The 23,703-nt window shown below is 48.6% G+C and overlaps 1 protein-coding gene across 1 annotated transcript; it reads right to left on the bottom strand.

Annotated features, from left to right (window-relative positions):
• Positions 1–8,493: 8,493 nt before the first annotated feature.
• ASB18 (ankyrin repeat and SOCS box containing 18) lies at positions 8,494–23,263 on the bottom strand. The gene is made up of 6 exons (XM_068137782.1): positions 23,137–23,263; positions 20,266–20,796; positions 19,072–19,339; positions 10,512–11,010; positions 9,517–9,630; positions 8,494–8,679 (listed from the first exon to the last, which is right to left on the bottom strand). The coding sequence occupies exons 2-6, from the start codon at positions 20,504–20,506 to the stop codon at positions 8,494–8,496; spliced, it is 1,308 nt and encodes a 435-aa protein (XP_067993883.1). The 5' UTR covers positions 20,507–20,796; positions 23,137–23,263.
• Between the last annotated feature and the right edge of the window lie 440 nt (positions 23,264–23,703).

Raw genomic sequence — 23,703 nt, 5'->3', positions numbered from 1 at the left:
TCCTCCTCCTCCTCCTCAGAGCCGCGCAGCAGCCAGGCGCGGGGCAGAACCGGGGCGGAGCGGGGCCGCGGCCCGCCGCCGCCGCCCGCACATCGGGGCTGGCCCACCGCCCGCCGCCGCCGTCCGCCCCCGCGGAGCCCGCCCGCTGCCGCTGTCGCCGCGCCGCTCTGCCCGCCCGCGCTCCCCCGCGCCCATTCACATTTTGCCCGGCTGGGAACCCGGCCCGCCCCACGTGGCAGCCGCCGCCGCTTCCCATTGGGCGGGGTGGGGCCGGCCGGCGAGGCCACGCCTGCTTCCCCTCCCCTCCCCATTCACGCCACCGCCTCCCGGCAGCCGGACGGGGCGGCCTCAGGCGGGAGCGTCCACGGAGCACCCCCCACCCCGGGGTCCTGCGTGGGACCTCGGGGCCATCGAGGACTTCTCTAGGGTACCGGACTGTCCCAGGGCGGGGGACATTCCTTATCAGACACACTAATTTGATGCCTCTAAAGCACCGAACCCCCTTTTAATTTTTTTTTTTTTTTTTAAGCAAAGAAACCCCTCTTTTATTCACTCTTTTCTCTACCCCCCCAACTCCGCCTTTTTTTTTTTTTTTTTTTTTTTTTTTCGTTGAAAAGCCCCCAAATAGGCTCCATGTGGTTCTGGGTAAAGTCAGCCCCTGGCTTGGCTTTGAAATTGCTTCTGCAATTATGTAAAAGAGCCATTCAGCAACACGGCGGAATTAAAAGCGATGGAGGGCTGCTCTCTTTTCTCCGGCGAGCCTCTCATGTTGGCCGGCTCAAAGCCTTTTCCAACACGATGTCTTTGGCGAGGACAAAAGCTGGAACAAAAAAAAAAAAAAAAAAAAAAAAGGAAAAAAAAAGAAAGAAAAAAAAAAAAAGGGAAAAAAAAAGGGGAAAAAAAAAAAAAAAGAAGAAGCCCCCAAACTTGTAAATTGAACGTCAAGGGAACTTTACACAATTTCAAAGGCCATAAATAATGATAAAGGGACCAGGCGAAGAGGCAAACCCAGGCAATTAATGGAGGTTCCCAAGCAAAGATCAAGTGGTTTGGAAAATAAAATTAAATGGGGGAAAAAAAAAAAAAAAAAGGAGGGAGTGGTGAAAAAAAAGACAGATTGAAAAGAAAAAAAAAGACAGGGGTTGTCTGGGTGTGGGATCCCTCCTGCCTTTGGGAAGTTGAAGTCTTCTCAGGACAATGGTGCTGGCCATGCCTCTGGATTTGGTTTTGGGTCGTTTTAGGCACAAATCTCAGCTAAAAGTGACTTCTGGCTGGGGATGTTGTTGCCCAGAATCAAGGGTCAGCAGGAGATCCTACTCCTGCATGGCCTGAGAGAGGCAAAAGCTCTTCATGAGCTGCAGTTCTCTTCTAGCTAACTGATGCTCATGTTTTCCACAGGACCATGGCAAATGTCAGGCCTGGGAGGCTGAACACCCCAGGAGGAAGGTGGACCCCCACAGGAGCTGGGCTGTTGGGTGCTAAGAATAGTGACAGCCACACTGTTTTCTAAATCCTACCCTTCTTGAATGGCCACACTCCAGGTCCCCAAAAACTTGGCACATGGGAGTGAGAGTGATCCTTCCAACATCAACACAGCTTCATGTCCTGAGAGACAACCCCTTTTCAAAGATGTCACCCAAAGTGAACCCACTGGGGTTTCTTACTGGAGGGGGTTCACAACCTCCTTCTCTTTGCTTAGCAAGTCATATTTGCAGCCTCCCACCCCACAAAAAAGCCACCCTTTGCTATTAATTCCCACCATAGCTCCCCAGATGGGGGTATGGCAACTGTTCCCTGATCTGTGCCCAGATATTTGGGTCAATTGATTCCTCCACACATTTCCAGCCAACAGCTGAAACCATTCTTTGCTTCGTAGAAACAGTTAAGGGGGGGTTATTGCTTTTGGGCTGGTTAGGTTTTGCCACCCCATCCTACATCAGGCTCCCCATTTTGCCTCAACTTTTGGGGTTCTAAGCCCCACTGGGGGCCTGGCGTGTGGGTTTTGGGATTCTCCTCTGTAGTTCTGATGGAGAAAAAATATTTCCCCAGTGATGTGACAAATGGGGCAGGGTGGATGGCCAGCAAAGCAGCTGCTGCTGGGATGGAGCAGGGAGGGTATGTGTCTGTGCACACACACTTTTGGGGCCCATCTCTGATTTCAAGGGACAGGGAAAAGTTTACTTATACAGCTCATTTCCATATGTCCCATCTTGTGGAGGCCACCATATGTGTGGCAGTGCAGTGCTCAGGTTTTTTCCCTGCATAGTGGCAGTGAGGTTTTGATCTCCTGCGTGGATACTCCATAGCTGCACGCATGGTGGTTTTGATACAATTTCTTTTGCCTTTTCCCTTTTTGCATCATCCATCAGGCATCATCCGATTGTAGCCCCTCTCGTGCTTCCTCTTTGCACTGTGGCAAATGGAGCCAAGCTAAACCCTCCAGCCTTCTAAATCAGCATCATCCCCACTCCTTCTAAAACCAAGCAGAGCAGGCGGGAAATCCTTGCGGAGAAGCAAAGCTTTCGTTTAAATAGAAAAGCCGGGGGGGAGGGGGTGGGGGGAAGAATCATCTCTTTTCAGGAAACCACGTTAGATTGCGGAAAGGGGAGATAATTAGGCATGGTAATCTGGCAGGGCATGGAAATGTGTACCAACACCCAGCTCCTGCAGCTGTTTTTATTGTCAGCCCTCTTCCAAATTTGCCCACAAACAAGTGCCTTTGCAAGACGGGAGCATTATTTCAGACGAGAATAGCCTTTTTGTTCGGCACATAATTAGCTGAACTTTCTCGCGGAGAAAAACGTCGGCGATCTCTGATTGTCGGAGAAGCAACCGGAGCGTGATTGTGCCTGGGAAGTGTAACAGGCGGGAGGGAGGCGAGGGGCAGGCAGGGGAGTGCGGGAGTGCAGGAGAGCCCAGCCAGCTGCCCCCGTGCCCTATCGAGGGACCTCCACCACCCCTGGGACATAGCAAGAGCCTTTCTCAGGCAAGCTAAACCGGAGTATATGCTAGAAATCAGTATTTCAGAGGGTCATGCTTGGTTAGGGGAAAAAAACTTTTCCCCCGTGGTCCGTAGTGTGGGTGTAGACCTGGTTCTGTGTGGCCCCAGCTCAAAATGTGGCACCAAAGTACTTGGGGATGATCCTGCATCACCCAGAATGGGAACTGCTGAAGAGTATATGTCTTCTGGCAGGTTTTGCCCCAGAAAACCTTTCCCAGGACAGGAGCAGCATATGTATGAAGGCATCTTTGAACTGGGCAGATTTTAGGGGGGATATCTATGACTCTGGTGGCCTCTTGTCTGGGTGGAAAGAGTTCTAAAGAAACTGTGGGCTTTTCTCCCAAACCAGGGAAGGAAGGAGACACAGCTTTTTGGAACAAAGAAGTAAACTGGGAGCTGTGGAGGAAGAGGAATGCCAGCAGATGCTCGAACCCCTCCAGGTGTGAGTCCCTAGAGTGGCAGAGGTCAGAGCATCCCTTCACTCAGCATGGCAGCAAGACCTGACATGAGCTCAAGAGCTGAGGGCTGCTTCTTGTCTTTTAGGCACCTCCAGCTTGTTTGTAGGGAGCTGAGCTATGGGTTTCTTTCGGGCACACAGACTCGTGTCCATCCTCCTACTAGGCATCAGCGGGACATGTTAATAAGACCGGGGTGCACGTTGCTGCTGGGCTATTGAACAGCATGGGGTGAAGGACACCTCTGTTTTGCAGCCAATGATAAACCCAATGAATTATCAAAATCAAAACTCTGGTTTATGGAGACCCGACTGAGGCAATTTTTTGCAGGACCCTCTGCCTCTGCTGGGGAAATTTTAATTGCGTGGGAAACGCCACTAAAAATATCTCACCCTATGGTGCTTTTAAAGTGTGGGAAGTTGTTTGTGGTTTTGTGTTTTGTTTTGTATTTTTTCTCCCCCCCCCCCCGCCCCCGGGTGGGCAAGAAGGGACACCATAAGCAAAATTTCCTCAAAATGAGTGTATATTCAACGATGGAAAGATTATGTGTGAGCACTGAATATCAGCATAAATGATGCAGCTGGTACACTCCAGCCATCCCTGCACTGAAGGACTTGGCCGGAGATGCACTTTTGTGTGTGGCTGTGGATTTATTTCATCGTATTTGGGCTGCAGGAACTAGGACTAAGAAGGATGGGAGCAGGATTTGGCCCTTGGAAGGGGCGTGCTTGCTGTGCGGGAATTGCAGAGGGCGCAGAGAGAAGCGCAACACCACAGGGTGAGACCCGCTGCCCCACGCGTGTCTGTGGGTGCCCCGGGATCCCTCCGTCTGCCTTCCCTTCCCTCCTGCTGCTTCTGAGGGAAAAAAGCCCAACCAAACCCCTTCACTCGTCGCTTAATCCCATTAACTCCTTCGCGTGTTCCCGTTTGAACTCATTCCAGGCTGGGAACGCGGCTCCGGCGGAGGATGTTTCTCTCCTTACAACTACCACCCCATACACGGGAGATGGGCTGCCAGTTTTGTCGGTTCATTTTTTTTTCAGATGTATTTTTTTCTTCCTTGGTTTTTTTTCCCCCCCCTCCCCCCTTAAAAAAAAAAACACCACCCTAAACCCACAACAACCAAAAACCTGAACAAAACAAAACAAAACAACCCTCGGGATGTTTGACTTAAATAAAGGAGAGTAAAAATAACGCCGTGCGTTATTAAAAAAAAAAAAAAAAAAAAAAAGAGAAAGGAAGAAAGGAAAAAAAGGCTTCAGTTAAAAAAGACAAGAAAGAAATTTGGCTTCGACAATCCCGGTTTGTATCCCGCAATTCGTTTGGATGAGGGGAAAGAGGTTATTTAAAAATTTCTTTTTCCTCTATGCAGTTGATGCATATTTCAATAACCGGAGTGCAAATATTTTAAGAGCACTAAAAGGCACCTTAATAAAACGCATCCGTACGGAGAGATTATCCCCAGCGCTGGAAAACCACACGCATTCCCACTCACGGCTTTTCCTGGAATATAGTTGAGAAATCCTCCAGTTTAAAAAAATCCCGAATAAAAGTCTAAAATATTCCCAGGTCAGAGGGGCACCGTCTCATTAAAACCAGCGCGGTCCTGAAACTGCACTGCAGACATTAAAGTGCAGTATTTTTCAATTAGAGCTGACGAATTCAATCAAAATTCCATAGATTAGGATGAAATGAGGCATGGGTCATTTACAGAGGAATTTAATTGCAGAGCCATTAGACAAATAGTATATTTGCCATTCTCACATTATCCATCATTTTAGACATCAATAGAAGGAACAGCATCTTTACTAATACAGCAGCACTTCCCAATCTCTGCCTGTAAACACTCCCTTTCCCCATAGCTCCTGATTATATCTGATTTCATTTAAAGCCATGGGGGATTATAAATGTTCCTGCAATCAGGTTCATTAGGACTTCAAAAATCTCATTTCTGATTTGTATTGCTTTGCGGAGCGCCCGCCTCAGCGCAGCCTGCGCGGTGCCTCTCTCTGCTTTGGAGAGGGAAAAAAAAATAATAAAATAAATCAAATGCTATTTCATTACCGGGGCTTGATTATCACCCTGATGAGCCCCTTCTCAGCCACCGAGCAGGTTGTGGGGAGCAAGCTGGGCTTCCCGCCGGGACCCCGCTCCATCCCCAAACACCCCCCCTGCCATTCCAGCAGCCGCCCCACGGGGGCTCGATCCTGCCTGCGGCTCCGACTCCGCAGGGACCCCGGGCTGGGAAACACCCCATGGGGTGGTAAATTATTTTTCTCCCCCCCCCCCCGCCTCTTTTTTTTTTTTTTTTTTTTTTTTTTTTTTTGTGATGGGGTGCTCTTTAATCCCCCCTGTCTGCTTAACCTGAGGTGTGTCCCCCTCAGGGAGGATGATTCCTGTTATTTGGAAATAATTTTGCAGCCGCTGCCAGGCAGGACCATCGGTGGCTTAATGCTGCAGGCTGGAAAACCGGGTCGGGCCAGCCCCGACCACAAGAAAAAGGCGAGGAACGAAGGGCTCTGGCGGTTTTGGTCTTTTTTTTTTCCTTAACAGCTGCTTAATACCAATCGTCTCGTATAAAACATGAGCATCCAGCTAGACTTAAAAACAACCCTATAAAACAACAACAAAACCCCCAACCCCCCCGAACCCCCACCACAACAACCCAGAGCAGCCTTCATTTCACCCAAATGTATGGTGTGCGCAGCGCTGTGTTAGCTGCCTCAGTAATTTAATTGGAATGAAACGTGAAAAATGTGTCAATTTTTTTTTTTTTGGGGGGAAGAATTTATGCATCGCTTCCTGGAAATCTCATTGTCTTAACTAGCAGCCCACTGTGCTCTCCTTAGCAGCCGTAATCGCCTTTTGATGTGTCTCCGTATTATAAGTTAATGTGACCTCCCGTCTTCAGCTGCTGGAGAAGAGAACGGGGGTGGGGGGTTGGGGGGGGCGGGAAATAAAAGAAAATAAAAATGATCCTTTCCCACAATATCTGCATCAAAACAAGGCGCTAGCAGGAAAATATAATAAAGTACAGTTATATATCTCTAGACAGATAGATAGATAGATATAGGCGAAAGCTTCTCAAGCCGCCCGCCAAACTTCTCTACCCCAGCAGGAACATGAATGCGCCCCGAACCGCGCCCGCTGTGCTCCCACAGCCGTCGGCTGAATGCCTTAAACCCTCCCTCCCTCAACAACCATAAAAGTAAGACATTTTTACTTTTTTCCTTTTTTTTTCCTTTGTTTTTCGAGGTGCTGGCGCTGTCCCCCCCTTCCCGCCCCACCGCATCCCCCGCGGGTACCGGCCGCGCTCCCCGCCGCTGCCGTGCTCACGGCGCCCCCTGCCGGCCACGGCCCGCCCCGCAGCCAGTCCCCACTCGTGTCCGCAGCCCGGTTCCCCCTTCCTGTGGGCCCTCCTATCCCTCTTGCCGCCCCCCCTGGCCCTCCAGGGCCCGCTACCCCGGCACTGACCTGCTGTTTCTTATGTTTTCCTCTCTTTGATGTGCATCCTCTCTCCCCCAATGGAAGCTGCAGGTTACGGATTTGGGGGAGGATGTGGTCACCTGGTGGGACTCTATCTCCATGCAAAGTTGCCCGATACGGATGTAAAACGTGTCATTCTTCCCACACAAAAGATCAAACACTCATTAGAGGCACCGAAATTTTAGATTTGCCTGTTTCAAACGCACAGCACATTCAGCCAGGATGTGTTTTCCCTAAATCCCCTCCAATTCCATTCCTGCTCTGACTGCTGACACAAGTCACACTGAAGTCACGAAGTGCCAGGTTTCAGGGTGTTGCAGAGATTTGCCACAGGGTATTCGCACGTGGGACAGGGATCAGGGATTATGGATGTGGAACACAGTGGGGTCTTAGTGATGCCCTTGTACACTTACATGTGCACAGCTGAAAGGGTGAAGTAAGCAGCAGGTGGAAGCTGAGAGGGGGGAAATTTCCTTCCTTCCTCATTTCCACACTCCCTGCTCCACAGGCACCATCTCTGGGAGCCAGGGATGTTGCCTGCACCTTGCACACATCAGCTGTATAACCCACAATAGTATTGGGTGCTGGTGCAAAGTCCAGCCAGACATGCAAAAAGGTTGATTTATTTATATGTATATTTTAAAATCGTTAGTGTAATTAAGCAGCGGAACAATTTGGCGAGCACTGTGGCAGAGCTGCTAGCGCAAGGCCAGCTGTTCTGCTAAGGGGCACGTGCGTGTGCTTGATTTGGTTCAACAGAAATTAATCTGGAGAGCCTGAGGGTCTGGGAAAACCCATCTTCACTCCTCCCGGTACCTTTTGCCAAGTTGCTGTGTGAAAAGCCCAAACTGCTCTGCTTTGGGTTTCTGTTGACCTCTTCAGCCCCTCTTCATGCCAGCCTGGGAGTGGCTCTGGGCATGAGGGGCACATCAGGTGCACCTCTTGGGCTGTGGGGAGCCAGGAGAAACAAGGAGCTGTGTCTCACCCCCCTGCCCCCTTCTTCTGTGTGGAGTAACCAGCTCTTTCATGGTGTCATACACGCACACACACACACACACACAAGCCCCCAAACATTTTTGGGTCTATTTTGCAGTCTATATTAATACCACTGTATACTGCACCCTGCAAGCAGGTTCTGTGGTGCACCTTTAGTTCCAGTTCTTCTTGTGCCACTCTGTCTAAGGGGTTTTGATGCCCATGTGGGCTGATTTTAGTCATCCTCCATGCATGCTTGCCTTTGCACACCTGAGGAGCCCTGCTGCTTTGCAGAGATCCTTTATAATGAGTATTATTCATATCCGTGGCTTGCGCCTGTAACAGCTACTAATCATTTTATTACTCTTTATAATCTATTTAAAGCACAATTAGAAAAAAATCTATACAAAGTTACAGCTGAAAGCACATTTTAGTTATGTTATAAATCCCTGAAAAACAACCATCTATCATGAAAACTGGTGCTCCTTGGCTCAGCTGACAGAAATGGATGCTGTCGAGGGATGAGAAGGGAAGGAAAAGCTGGATGGTGGACCTCAGCTGGCTCCTCTTGGCCCCTCAAAGCATGACTCCTTCAGGTTTCAGCATCAGGTAATCGTGCAAAGTCTTGGGCACAGGCAGCAAGGGGATAAGGCAATGACATTTGCTGCCAAGCTTCTTCCGAATGGCAGAGCGGCATAAATGTTGCAGGCACCGGACTGTGCCTGCCACCCGGAAGAAGGACTCATAGAAGGGCTGGTGTTGCTGAGAGAGAGAGAGGGGGAAAAGAAAAAACATTAGCACTGGTTGCTTTTATTTTTGTCTTGATTAAGCCAGAGACACTTCTGAGATTAGTATCTATGGGGAGAAGATAAGAAACCCATTGGTGGTGCATTGCCTGTGGCTTAGGAGTCCATGTGTTGCTGTGGCTCCTGCAAGCAAAGGCTAGATGAGGAATTCTTCTGTGGAAGTGCATTTGAAGAAGCCCAGCCCCACTGCAGACATTATTTGGGGAGGATGCTTTCACACCTAGCAGCAGCAGCATTCCTGCAGAAAGCCTTAGAGATGACATAGAAGAGACCTACTTGTTTCTAAGACAGAGAAGCAAAGCAGGATTAGTCTGGGCTCCCTCAACCTTTCCCTAAGGTTTCATTCCCAGGGAATGGGAATGAAAATAATTTTCCCCACCCCCTAGAATTCACTGAAGGGTTTTATTTGTATTTCACCATATTGACACCCTTGCAGCCAAGCTAGCCAAAGGTCTTCTGGGACAAGGTAGCCATCTGAGAGCATTCAAGTTGCACAGCTGAAGACAAGGTTTATAAATCTCAAATTAGTGGTGTGGGCTCCTGCTGGGTAATGGTCTGGCTCCGGGGTTGCTTCTAGATGCTGGTACTGTATTTTGTTGTGAGCCAGGGACAGGAACAGAGGTTTTGGTGCTGATGGAGCTAAAGGCATGCAAAGCTGCTGAGATGAATTGGGTGTGTGGTGCTGTTCTGAGGACTATGTCCCCCCCACCCCACCCCCTCAAGTGAAGTTTGAGTAGGGGAAAAAAAACACTCTTGGTGGGTAAAAGTCTTTCCTTGGGGCTTTTTGTCTCACCTGAAACACCTCCTCTGGTACAGCTTCAACCCACTTCTCAGATACAGGAATTTGAGAGTATGAATTGAAGAGAACTTCGATGACCTCCGGGATGGCTGCACAAGAATTCAGCACCTACTTGAGGGCAATGGGGGGATTCAGACAGAGATACATGGCTCAGAGAGGTAGTGTCCATGTGCTGCAGCCAGGCTTCTTCCCACCCCACCACAGGCCAGGCTAGGACAGTATTGTGTCAGTATGAGGCAGGCATAGGGTTTATCCCAGCATTCTTTGGAGTTCTTTCTCCATCTGTGAAGCAGTGGGAAGACCTGCCTTGCTCTGGCACTTCTTCATCTGGATGCAGCCCTCATTTTTTATTTACATTTTTGGCTTGGGTGTGATAAGCCAAGATATCATTTTCTCTGATGTAAAATCAGTGAAACATTGAGTCATAAGGTTAATGTACCAAGCTTGTCTCTGACATCCCCAGGCAGGTAAAAATTCATGGTCCTGGTTTCCCACATCCATGTTCACTCCATCCTGCCCTTCACTCTACCTGCTTTTGCCTGCTGTCGCATCATGTGCGTGTTTTCATTTCCATCATCCTCAGTAGCATTGCCAACACTCGTACTTGGGCAGGGATACTTCCCTGAATTCCCCCAACCCACCAGCTTTTTATTTCCTAAAGCATCCTGACCCTAATTGATAGGGCAGGAGAAAATGGCCTCAAGTTGTGCTGAGGAGGTTTAGATTGGGCATTGGGAAAAATCTCTTCACTGAAAGCTCTATCAGGCCCTGAAACAGTCCACCCAGTGAAATGCTGGAGTCACCATCCCTGGAGGGATTTGAAAGATGTGTAGACGTGGTGCTGAGAGACATGGTTTAGTGGTGGACTTGGCAGTGCTGGATTAACAGTTGGAATTGATGACTATAAAGGTCTTTTCCAACCTGAACAGTCTATAACTGCAAGATCCCAGGAGTGAGGGGATGTAGAGGTGTTATTTTGGAGCTGGTACCTTGACAAAGGCAGAGGGCCATATCCTCTGGGAGCCATGGTTGAGCAGCAGCTGGACGGTGAGGTGGGGCTGCAGCTCGCTCTTGAAGGCAGCACTCTGCAGCACACAGCAGAGCGGGGAGACACCGCTGTAGTCGATGGCGTTGACATCGGCCCCGCACTGCAGGAGGAAGCGCACCAGGATGGCATTGGCAGCCCCGCATGCCTTGTGCAAGGGGCTCCTCCGTGTCACATCCCAGGCATCAATGTTAGCGCTGTGGGCAGCCAGCAGCTGACAAAGCTGCAGACAGCCCTCTCCGGTGCTTGGAGCCTGCCCACAAAGGACATTGAGGGCTGTCTCCTCCCGTGTGCTGCGTGCATCAACATGGGCCCCGTGGCGCAGGTAGAGGCAGGCATGGTCACAGAGGCAGTGCCTGGCTGCCACATGCAGGGCTGTTTCTCCACTATCCTCGCTGGCCAAGTTGACAGAGGCTCCATGTCCCAGCAAGAGCTTGGCACATCTGCAAAGAGATGGAGATGCTGGAGAGTGCACTGCCTGGATGGAGTCTGGGAGGCATGGGTTGGAATAGGAGCCATGGGGGATGATGAGGTTAGAGGTGGCATAGGGTGAGAATGGAGGTCAGAATAGTGGTGGGCTCCAACAGGGGTTGTGGCACTCCAGGCTTTTGGGAGGGAGCAGCAGAGATTGGGTAGGGTGATTCTATGTCCTGGTGCCCACCATGGTGGTGGTGGTGATGATGGTTTGGGCAATGTCTCCCTCTTGCCTTGACCATTCTGATTCATGAATGGCCATCCTTGACTACCTTGATCGCCTTGACCATCCCAGACTCACTAAGCATTGGTAATCTTTGTCCTGGCTGTGCCAGTGGCCAGGCAGTGCCAGCAGTGCCCAATGTTAGCTATACGAGCAGGGTTTGTCCCAGATGGTGAGGGCATCATCTGTCCATGATGAGGAAACATAGGGTGATGGGCCTTTTCATGCCATCAATCTGTCAGCTGCAGTTTAATCTCCCAGTATGGGCGCAGCCCTGGGGTATTAAGGAAATGATCTATATAATCCCACCCCTTGGCTGACATCCACAGAGCTTCTCATCTGAAACCATCCTAAACTGCTGTCTCCAGTTTTATCTGTGCTGGGACCAAGCTGACATGGAGGGAAAGCTTTAGTGATGCCTCTCGGCAGCAGGAGAGTTCAGTGTGGGTTTGCTTAGGTATAAAAATGTATTCTTCTTCTCCTGGCAAGGGACCCAAGTACTTGTATTGGGCTCCTGCCCCACAGAGGACTAAGGTATTGTGGGTTTTGCCTGTCCTGAAAAGAAACACCTTTGCAGATGGTTGAAGCCTGTGGAAACAGTTTTGCTGGCTTGTTTGACATCTGATGATGAAGTGGCAGCACCTGCAGTTCCCAGGAGGAACAAATCAAGGTAAGCAATCCTCTCCATCTCCAAATGCTTCTCCCACCTCTTCTTCCCTCCAACATCACTCTGTGTGATTACAGAGGAACATTGTGGTTTTTGCAAGGTGGAGACACTGGTTCCCATCAGAGGTTTCTGCCTGCATTCTTCTGACAACAGAGGAGGGTTGAAGATGCCTGGTATGCCCCGGTGGGTTTCTGTTATTTTCCTTGGTGTTTGTTGGTAACTGGATGTGATCAGCCAGTCTAAGTGAATCAGAGTGACTGTTCCACCTCCTGCCGGGAGCTGCTGGGGCCAGCACGGCTCAATGTCACTGCCCTGGCAGGGCTATTGGCAGCCAGGTTAGTGCATGGGGCTGAATTCACCACTGCAGCATGGAGGAGATAATTTTTTAGAGGGAAGGTCAGACCCACATATCACCCAAGTAAGACTTTGAAAACGTGGCCAGCTCTTATTTCCCAAGAGATGCTGCTGGGGAGCTGGGAAGAGCCCACCTACAGGAAGCCTCAGCAGTGACTGGCTGGGTTGCAGAGTTGTATATTAACCTTTATCACACCCTTGCCTATTTTATTTTTCTCTAATATGCCCTTTTTTTTTTTTAGCTCAGGTGTCACTCAGAGCCCCAGATGAGATTGTGGGCTGATAGACAAGCAAAATTAAGGGAAGATGTGGGGTAATGGAGACCCAGCCTGCTCCCTTTAGCATGTCGGATTGGGAAGAAGAGGAGCCCTAAGGTGAAAGAATGTTACCAGGGCACTGTTTATTTTTACCTGGTACAGATGAATGATAACATATGTGAGGAAAATAACAATTTAAAAATAGTAGTAGTAATAATAATCTACTTGAATCTTTTTGCACTTATGGCATCACCTCCCTCAAAGTTTGATGGGAGCTGGTGAGACATTCACTGTCTTTGTTGGTGAATGATCTGGAAATACCTCCTCAGGCTGCTTTCCCAATGCATATCGAGCCTGAGTTTGTCAGGGAAAAGTCTTGCAAGATGTGTGGGGAGAGGCTGTTTCTGCAGCCTTTGCAGGTGTAATGATCCCAAGTGCTCTCAGCCTACACTGGACCCCACTGGAGGCATCTGCTACTCAAGGTCTCTGCTGGGGATACAGTTATGAGTGAGCAGAATGAGCATGGGGTTGTGCTAGCCCCCAGATCCTCAGATCCTTACTTTACAATTCCTTTTTCACTCTAAAAGTTGCTGAATCCTTTTCAGAAGTAATGGCTTGTCTGACTGAGATTTTTATGGCACTTGCTGTCTGCTGCTGCTCTTTGTTTTACTGGGAGGGGTCTCTGGCTGGAGGAAATCACACCATGACTCAGTCATGTCTTTAGTGGTCTTGTCTGTCCTTGGCAGCAGGGAATTTGTAGCCCTAATTATAATGACTCTTTTCAAACCTCTCTGGGTTAACTTAATCCTAATGTCACAGATAGCTCTGGCACCCTAAAATGGTATATCTGGGGCAAACCAGGGCATGGTTTTGTGGGCAAAGATGGGGAAAAATGTTTTACAACTTGGTTGTAAAACATGCGGTAGCCTAGTCCTGGAGAAAAATCCCTTCCCCTTTAAAAATAATTATTAAAAAAAATTATTATTATTATTGTTCAATAGATCATACTTGAAACATCTCTGCTCCTTCCCAGACAAGGAGACAGCTGTGCCTACAGACCCTGGGCACAAGCCCAAGCCAGTTTTTGGCAAGGTCTATTTATGGAGAGAGCCGGGGCTGAAGGTTTCTCTCTGCACAGGTGAGACAGAGGGAATATTCTCATGCCCATAAACTCCAGGTGAAGGGTGGTACATTACGGGTTGCCTGGCAATGACAAGAGCTGTGCTCAGCCCCTCCAGCCCAGCCCCCTTGCTCTGCCATGGGGTTTTCTCTCACTAAGAGTGGGGTGGGAATTCAGTATAATGAGTTCAATCCCATGCGGCCTCCTGCTAGCCATCCCAGATACCAGAGAGAGATTTCCAGAGTGGAAATGTCATCCTTTCCAGATCCTATTTTCCTGATAGGTTGTTCTTATTTATTATCAAGTCCAATGGCTGAACTTGGAAGAAACCCAAATCAGTCTATATTGAAATTTCTCCCTGGATACTCTTCCCTCAGCAAAGAGGGAAAGTTAGTGAGGGGCTATAAATAAGAGATGATCTTCTCCAGTTAATGGGATTGGTGTGGAGCCTCCTGTTTGGATGTATGGGGCATCAGCAAGTGTTGGGTAGATGCTGTTCATGTTTGATGGCTATATGCCCCTATTTTACCCCCCAATCTCAGCCCATGAACTCACATGATGTAAAATCCCACCAGTGTTCCTAGCCTCTCGCTTGATTTTTATGGACATCATGTTGTTCATCATGTTGTTTGCTTAAAATCCCACTAAATAAGGCTCAGCAATTGCTTAGGGCTTTTTGAGGGCTTGTCTCCAGGTTTTGGGAATATTACAAGAAGCCATGGGTTTAGATCAGCACAAGTTCAGACATAGGGTGGCAAAGCAAACCAGTCTGTTTTCCATCCAGCTGGGGACCAGTGTCCTGGCTGAGAAGCTTGCTGATTGCAGCAATACCCTCACAGAGCCACCCTGACACCCAGCTCTGCCTAATTTTTACTGGTTGAAACTAATTTTGAAGCCCTTTTTTGCCCCTTTGTGGGTGATGGGTATCACACCCACATGTCTCTTCTTTTGGGTAAGCCACTCACTATGTTAAAAGCACATGAATTTATAATAACTGGTGTTAATACCACAGGTTTCCTTTGCACTAGGGTCCTGGCTCAAATAAACAGGATATAATGATTGGGGTTTTATTTTCTTCCTTCATCAATAGAATTGGAACAGATGTGGGTGCAGTGTTGGGCACGATGTGCCCAGCACCTTGCCCTCTCTCTGCCAGGAAGGCTCCCACCATCCCAGTAGAATGCTGCTCTGTTTTGGATGAAAAATGGTGAAGAGGGATTTAGCTTGAAATGGGATGTGATAAATAACCAGCAGGAGGAGCAGGAGGCTGGGGCAGCCAAGGCAGCAGGAAAATTCCTCTCCCAAAGCTGAGGCTCTCAGTTTTCTTAAGAAAAAATCTGTGGTGGGTTGTTTTGGTGTGTTTTTTATTTTATTTATCCCCCTCACACTCCCTGGGTCTGGAGCAGGGCTTTTCTATCCTGTCCTTCATTGTTTTTCATGGCATCCCAGTGACCATCTCCCAGTTTGTTTTTGTAATTTATTGCAGGATTGATCCCTCTTGGAAAAGCAGCCTTCTCCAAACCTGTCTCTGAATGCAAGGATTAGTTTCCTAAAAGAAGGAGAAGTGAAGCCTGTTTTTCTTTACAAGATGAAAATCTCTGGCACTGCAAGCCCACAGGTGAACCATGGCAATGCACACTGGTGCAGGGTCCACTCTGCTGCCATGGTGTGAACTCCTTCCCAGGAGCACTGCTGCTCGCACCGCCTCTCTGCCAAAGCCTCATAAGCTGTGGATGCTCATCTGTATGAGCCCTTGTTGTGTCAGACCAGCTCAGGGAGCAGCTTCTCCGAAGACTGGGCTCAGGCCTTGCTCTGTGTTTGCTCCTGGGCTCTCAATTTTCTACTCAGTACCCACGCAGGAGGTGGTTTTCCCTGGTGTGGGGATCAGTTTCCAAAACAATGGCTCCAAACGCTCCGAGGTTTACATTTGAGCAATGCTAAATGGAGCAGAGGAGAAGGCTTAGTACTAGATGATGCTAAATGCTGGCTTTTGAAAGTTATGATTTTTTAAATATTTTTTTTTTTTTTTTAATTTGTAGTGATGTTTATATCCCACAGCCAAAAGGGCAGTGTGTCTGGGCTGGTGCTGGAAGAGGGCAACAGGGCCAGTTCCACCAACAGCTTGTTAGTGCCCTTGTGCCTGGTGTTTGGGAGCCTTGTTACCTTGATCACGTTCCTTTCTAGTTACCTGCCTTCCTGCTTGCCTCCTGTTTCCTGCTAATTACTCCCATGACAAACTATCCTCATCTAACATCCCCTAAGTAAAATCCATGCTGTCTCCCTGAGCTGACAGCTCTTCCCTTCACTCCCTTACTACCTTGTTTTTCATATGGAGCCCCTTGGACTCGCTCTCACAGATTCACAGAATGGTAAGGGTTGGAAGGGACCTCTGGAGATCATCTAGACCAACACCCCTGCTAAAGCAGTCATCTAGAGAAGATTGCACAGGATTGTGCCCAGGTGGGCTTTGTGTCTCTCCAGAGAAGGAGACTCCCCAAGCCCTCTGGGCAGCCTGTTCCAGTGCTTTGCCAAAAGATCTCTCCTCCCACGCTGGCTCATCCCACCATTTATCTCTTATCCTACAGAGCCAAAGGCTGGAAACCAGAAAACAACCCTAGTTTCAGCTGCCAGGGTGCAGAGAAAGCTGAAGAGGTGAACACAAGGGTATCACACATCCATAAGATCAATTTGCATGGAAATAGGGGTGGCATCTACTTTTTTAATCCCTTGTCTTAACTAAGTCCTCTTTGCTATGTGGAATGCTGGGGAAGTCAGACCCTGGAGGATTTGTCTCCAGGTAGGCTTTCCCTGGTTGCATGGGAAACCTGGGATTTTCAAAGAGCTTTTACCAACTCAGAGATCTAAAAGACTCTTCTACAAATGTGGTAGCATTTGCCATCCCTTCTGCTGCGGGTACCACGATGGATCCTGCATCCCTGCAATGTGCCTTCCCACCGCCCCATGCCTGCTCTTCCCCCCTGGCACTGCCGTGAGGGTTCAGACTCTTTCTCTCCCCTTCAATTATTTTTATTTTATTTTTTTTCGGGGTGCCAATAAAGACAGACTCCTTTAATCATCCCAGCTTTAAGAGGGAAACGGGAGAGTGCCAGGGAGAGAGTGCAGTGAATTTAGAGACTCATCTTACCCCACCATGTTAATTATCTCCGCTGTAAAAAAGAGGTCAAGGAGAGGAACTCTACTAAATAGGCCGACGTTGGCATGAACAGCTCCTAAAGTGAAGAAGGTAAGACTGAACTTTACTGGAACTTTTTTTTTCCCCATCTCTTCAAAAAGCTCCTAGATTAAAGCTCTGATATCCTTTTTGTTGAAATCTCATGGATTCTGAAGCTCAAATGGCTGGAAGGAAGCCCAGATAATTTTTTTTTATCCCAGTCACTGAGAGGCTCAAAGGTTTTAAGTCCTGCCCCCATGGTGAATTGCCGAGTATATGGGAATACAGAAGAACCTGGCACATAGGTGTTCTGGCCATTGTTATCGAGAGGGAGAAAAATAAAATAGCTCTCTATGTAGGTCAATGACCTGATCTTTGTTGTCAGTAAAAAATTAAGGATGACCTAAAATCTACTACTCGATTAAAAAAAAATAAAAATATAATAATAAAAAAAAGAGAGAAGGTAAAGTAATCTCCCCCTAATCAAAGAGGACATGTTTGTGTTACCTGAAGCTTGACCTCCTCAGCCTCTAACTTTAGCAAAGTCTTTGCAATTGAAAAGCAGTGGTCGAAACCTCAAAACCTGTCTGAAATGTCTATTAATTTTTTGATCTTTCAAGGGAGTTGGCTTAGTTATTGTAGAAGCCCCCGTAGAGCTAGGGAGCATAGTTAAGGGTCTCTCAGCATTTCCATTATAAAGCTCCAATATTCAAGGGCTTATAACTCAGCTGTTTCCACGTTGTGTCTGTCTGATCACTGTGTTGCAGTTTGCTGGCTCACCTGCCATCCCTCTCCATCCTTCTGGGAGAAATAACATGTACATTGGTGATAACAGCTCATTTTTAATATACATAGATATAATATTTATTTTTTTACCAAGCTGGGAAGCGCCTGGCTAAAACTGGGATGCCTGGACTTCTGTAGGCCGTGAAGTTCTCTCCATGCACCAGGATGTTTCTTTGCCCTGTCTCTGTAGGGTGAGAGCTCATTGGTGAAGCTTAAATAACCCCTGTGGGGGCTTTTAGGATGGCTTGGGGTTTGGAGACTGAAGACTTTAAGGTCAAAAGTGAGTGTGGGTGAAGGAATTAAAACTGCCTCCTTATCAATGATGAGAGTTGCTTGCAGCATCCTCCCTTACCCATCCCACTCCCTCCAATCCTTATCACAGCAAGGATGTGTTCGATTAGTCCATAGATTTTTTGGCTGAAACAAAATTTGTTTAGTGTCTGACTTTTGGTTGTCTCACAGGGTCTCTTGTTTATATGCCAGGCTTGAGATATTTACACCTGCAAACCTTTCCCCTTCTGGCTGCTTTTCTTTTGCAGACCTCTTTTCCTGATACCTGGGACCTGCAGTGGGAACCTTGCCTTCATCACCCACTTCAGTTAAGCTCGCTGCCTGCTTAAAGGGGAGAAGATTGAAGCTGAGGTGGATTTTCACTGCAGCTGGCAGGCAATGAAATTCACCACAGCCCTAAGCAGCTCTGTCAGAATATCAAGAGGTGAGCTCTTCATAGAAAAAAAAAAAAAAAAAAAATTCTAGATTTTCTAGGTCTAATGATTCAGGCACTTAAAGTCCTACTGAGGCATATATGCACATGTGGGAAGCTTAGTTTTCTGAAATACAAGGTTTGTGCTCGTCTCTGTATGATACTGATGCTGATCTAGGATGAGAAAGGAGCAGTCACATGTGGCCAAGCCTGAGCCCTGGCTGTAAACTGTGGAGAACCCATACATAGATTGTGCAGAACAAGAAGGTGGGAGGATTGCTCTCCTTCCCGTAGACCCTATCCCTTTGTTATGGCCCTGGGACTGGGATTTTGGGAGGAAGAGGTGCCCTGATTGGCACTAGCCTCCTTCAAGGATGGGGTTGGCACGGGCTGAGGAGGTTATGTGCCTCATGATGGAAATCATCCCTAGCATTTCTTGGGAATGCAGGACACTTTCTTTTCAGGATAAGTTATCAGAAAAGAGGAGGAAGAAAAAAAAACATTTAGAGCTAGGCAGGGCTGCTCCTGTCCGTGTGAAGGAAACCTGTGCCAAAATGTCCTTCTTTGGCTCTGCTGTACTTGCTGCAACAGCCAACAGAGCTGGGAGATGTGGGAGCATGTGGAACACCTTAGTGAGGACTATGGCATCTTTTTTTGCACCCTGCAGAGGCAAAATAAAGGGAGGCTGCATGCAGGGGCGGCAAAGTGAAGTTGTCAGCAGAGGATGCTGATGGGAGAATCTTCTTACCCCAAGGAGTCTTGGGTTGTGCAGAGGTGCAGCGGGGCCAAGCCCTCATCACTCTGCAGGTCAGGGTCAGCCTTGTGCTCCAGCAGCAGCTCCACGCAGTTAGTGTGTCCCCCCAGGCAGGCTTCGTGCAGGGGCCCGAGTCCCCCTGGTGCCAGGTTGGGGTCAGCCTGTCGGTGCAGGAGATGGCGCAGGCAGGCAGTATGACCGTGGCGGGCGGCGACGCACAGCGAGGTGGTCACCTCCCGCTTGTACTCCAGTGACCACAGCCCTGTGGGGAGCAGGAAGTGTGGCTGACACAGCTGGGGACCCACAGGTTTTGCACCAGGGACTAGGCTCAGTGGCATTCCCATCCAGGGGCCCAGAGAGGTGGTAGATTCCCCATCCCTGGAAACATTTCAGGTCAGGCTGGATCAGGCTTTGAGCAACCTGATCTAGTTCAAGATGTCCTTGCTCACTGCTGAGGGGTTGGACTGGATGGACTTTAAAGGGCCCTTCCAACCCAAACCATTCTATAATCCTGTCCACAACCAGCAGCTGCACAGGGGACCTGTGCCAGACCTTGCTGTCAGGTGCTAAAAGGCAGCTCACAAACTCTCCATCTGCACCCCAGTGAGTTAAAAACCTGTCTTTTTGGGGGCTGGGCCTGAAGGCACTCAAGACAGGTGGGAGCATGTTGGGAGGGTGATACAGGGCTGGACATGGGTTTAGGTTCAGATGGAGGAAGGCACTGCTTTTTTTGGCAGCTCTGGGACCTTTGGGCCCATAAATAGTTAAACAGTATGTAGCGAGCGCCTGGGACCATCCAGGGTCAGGAGGCACCGGATATCACTATTCTGGGAGCATCTTCTTCCCAGACAGGATCAGGCTGACCCCCTGCATGGGGAATTTGGGCTGTGAGCACTCTTGCAAGAACGCTCAAGGCACTGAACATCCTGTACCAGCCTGAAAAAATCATCTGGACACACACTTTTAAGGTTTCCCTGCCCCAGGAGTGGATTAGAATGTGCAGAAGATTAAAAAATAATGAAAGAAAATGTTGACTATCTCTGGGCAGGGCATGGCCAGCTACCCAGAAAGGAGCAACCTCTATAAAAGCACTGTTAGGCACTGAAACATCCTGCAACCCTCCTATGTAGGGTTAGTAAATACCCATTTATTTATTTTTTAATTGACTGGCCTTGAAAGGAAGAGTACCTGAGAGTCCATAAGATGCTTGGCTTTTCACCTGCCACTCCAGCTCATTTGTACTGATCTCAAAAACCAGGTTGACATCTCGATAGTATCGGTCAGTCAGGACCTCGAGGCTTCTCAGGTCTCCTGTGACCAGGGCCATGTAATACTTGGTGGCAGGAGCGTGAGGCGTTAGAGGATGCTCCGAATCCACTTTGAGGGAAATCTGCAGCTTTTCTCTCACCAGTCTTGGTAACTCGCCCATTCCAGTCCTTCCTCTCTGTGTGTGTAGGTCCTCACTGTGAGGGTAGATGGGCTTTTATAGTTCATTGTTTCCATTCTCCTGGGTTCATTGTCTAATTATAACCCAGTTAAGGATCTATTGTTATTGTATTTATAACTCCAGCGGGGTCAGATGATGATGGGCACGCGATACAATGAAGGTCAAATGGTCACTGGGTTGTGTTGCAGCAGCACCTCCTGGATTCGATTGGCTGGTTTAATTGCAGGCAGCCCTTTGGGACCTGGGTCTTTAAGTTGAGAGGAAAATGGTGCCTAACATTTAGAGAGTAAGAAAAAAACCAATTTAGTCAGGTCCTGCCTGCCAGACTCTTGCTCTGAGAAAGTGTTGGTTTTTTACCTCTGCAAGACTTCCTTTGTGAGTTTCCTTGGCATGGCTGTGGTGACATCCAGTTACCTGGCCCAAGAGACAAGGGGAAGAACACGAAGGTGCAAAAACACCACAGTGTATCCATCCAGGGTAAGGTTGTGTTGAGCTGGGGGTGTCTAACTTGGGGTCCTTGTGTAAAAGACCCTCTGTTTTGAGGACATTGTTCAACAGCATCCACAGTGGGATCTAATTTGAGGTCAACCTACGTGGTCTTTCCCATTTTCTTTCTCCCCCTGAGCCCGAGGTTGTGCTTCCCACTTGTCCACAACTGCTTGGTTGGTTTGACCCTCTGAGTTGCATTGTCTTTCTCTCTTCTTTTACCGCTTGTTGTTACCACTCTGCTGCTACCTCCTTGCTGTGTGCTTTCTCCCTTCTCATGTCAACCAAACCACCTCCTCAAAGGGTTGCTTCAGTGTCAAAAATAGCCTCATTATTCTCTGGGGTCCCTGAGCTGGTGCAGGAGGAGGTCTGGAGACCCAGGCAGTGGCAGAGTTTGGGATTGCTTTCCACAGAGGCTTATCCTGGGTTGTATTTTCACAGCCCTGGCTCGCTTTCCCTTGCTGCTCATTAGTACCCTGTGACATTTTCACAGTGCCATGGAGGAAGCCTTCCTTCACCTGCCAGGGGTATTGCCTTCCTGTGGCACGGAGCACCTCTCACCCTGCCAGCTGGGTGTGGGTATATTTAGCAGGGAGTCTAGACCTTCCTGGACAGACAGAAGCTAATTTTGCAAGGGGTTGTGCGTGTGTGTGTGTGCATGGCATTACACTGTCACTGAGAGTGTGTTGAAATACCCTGTGACCCCTTCTTGCCAGCCTTTTAATCAGCATTTATTTGCATATAACACTCAGTTCTTGGGTCAGAGGAATGACAGGATTAATAGCACTGCTGACAGAGCAGGCTAAAAATAGTCAGGGCCAGCAAAAGCAGCAGGAGCAAGTCCTCTTGTAGCTGAGTGGCACACAAACGCATGAGCCTGAGCTCCTGCCAGCCAAGTCAAGTGCTTTTTCCACTGGTGAGTGGAAAGTGATGTCAGGATGAAAGGATACCTCTGATTTTAAGGGGAATGCTGGCCTACAAACAGGAGTGATTTACTGCTGACAGGAACTGGCAGCCAGGACACCTACAGAGCATCCTGGGGCTGGCCAGGAGAGTTGGAGAAGTCCTTAGTTAGGTTTGTAAGGAAAACAGGGGACTTTTAACTGCTTATCAGCTACTTGTCACATCTGAGCAGCAATTTTGAGTGCTGGGGAAGGCTGGGACCTTGCAGTCCTATCCTCTCCTCTGCCACTGTCTGCTCTTGGGCACATCATCTCTTCTCCCACCATCCTGGTCCTTATGCCTCAAGACCCTGAGGCTCCAAGGGCCTGATCCCACAACCTGGGATCATCCTTATGTTTCCTTACTTCATTAGAGATATTCCCACACAGAACTGGGCCCCAAACATTGGCAAGGGTCAGCCCTTCATTAGCAGTAGCCTCACACTTATTAATCTCTAACGCAGGGGTATCATCTTAACCTTCTCCCTGCATACAACTGTTTGCAGAGTACACCTCATTTAACAAAACATTAAGCATTTTACTTACTCGGATAAAGTGTGTCTATTAATAATGACTTAAATTGTCTGCACTGGCTTCACATTACAAGGAAAACTCATTCCTAGCATGCAGAAGCAAAATGACTTCAGCACAAGCTTGTTCCCTATGCTAAGCTGCCACATAACAACTTGCTCCTCACAACAGGAACATTCCAGCCTATAATAACCTGCACTGCTGGCTCACAAAAGCTGTGAGGCTGCCTTAAACCCCCCAGCAAGTCCAGATGTGCCCATGCCGAGAGCTCCTGGCATTGCCACCATAATTTACAGCTGCCCTCCAGCAGTGGAAAATGGCATTATTTATTTATTTTTTTTCCCAGGGAATTTTCCAGTGCAACGAAGGAGCCTGAGGGCCAGCAGCCTACAGCACTGCCTCCTCCAGCTGCTTTCAAAGCGTGGGTTGCAATGAGTGACTGATTTAAAGCTTACACCTCCTCTTACCCCCCTGAAATAATTAAAACAAGGCAGCTTAAGTGGTGAATCTCCCTGTCATGGCTGTGTTCCCCTTGGCACCCAGCAGCCACGGGGAGGGGATGCTATGCCTGCTAGCAGGGGAAGGAGAGAGGTCTGCAGAAAGAATGGTGAGGCCACTGTGCTGCAAGATAAACCATCAGATGCCCAAGCCTACCTTGGAAGGATGGTGGTATGAAGGTGGCTCTCCTAGGTAATGCTTGCTTGTCCTCCCTGGGCACCATTCCCAGCCTGGAAGTCTGGTGTGGATGGTAGAATCGCCTCTCCTGGAGCCAGGTGCCACCTTGCAGTCAACCTGACACTGGAATGTCCCCATGTTTATATTTCCAGTGCTTCCCCTCCCACTCCACGTGACAGTGCTGTCCAGCTATGTGGCTGGTGGCTGGCTGAGGGGGTCAGATAGTGGGATTAATGCCATGAGAAGATGCCTGTCTCTGTGCTGGGTGGGGAGGGTCATGTTTTGCACCCCATCAAAAAAAATTTTGCAGATGGAATTGCATGAGCAAAACCAGCCAAGCTGCTGCTGCTGGAGCTCTTCCTCATAAACTGCTGCCTGGTGAAATATAAACTTGTCCCGAGGCTGTATTGATTTTGTCTGTTTTTTATTGGAAATTAGATAATATTTAAATGGTGCCAAAACATTCCCCTTTAACAGCTCTGTATAACATGGAAAGGTATGCTGGGATATGTTGGTTTACAGTGGCCCTTTGTCAAACATAAATAA

This window comes from Melanerpes formicivorus, unplaced genomic scaffold (genome assembly GCF_026170545.1).
Source record: "Melanerpes formicivorus ecotype bairdi unplaced genomic scaffold, bMelFor1.0.p_v2 SCAF_5, whole genome shotgun sequence".
In the NCBI taxonomy this organism is placed as follows: domain Eukaryota; kingdom Metazoa; phylum Chordata; class Aves; order Piciformes; family Picidae; genus Melanerpes; species Melanerpes formicivorus.
The sequence above is the reverse complement of the archived record's forward strand: the minus strand, read 5'-3'. Positions and strand labels throughout refer to the sequence as shown.

Bases quoted from the DNA above. Each gene is read 5' to 3' on its own strand.
- ASB18 (XM_068137782.1), bottom strand. From the start codon at position 20,506: ATGGGCGAGTTACCAAGACTGGTGAGAGAAAAGCTGCAGATTTCCCTC. The intron at 19,340-20,265 runs GTACTCTTCCTT...TGCTCCCCACAG, and splicing joins AGCATCTTATGGACTCTCAG to GGCTGTGGTCACTGGAGTAC. The intron at 8,680-9,516 runs GTGAGACAAAAA...TCTCTCTCTCAG, and splicing joins TACCAGAGGAGGTGTTTCAG to CAACACCAGCCCTTCTATGA.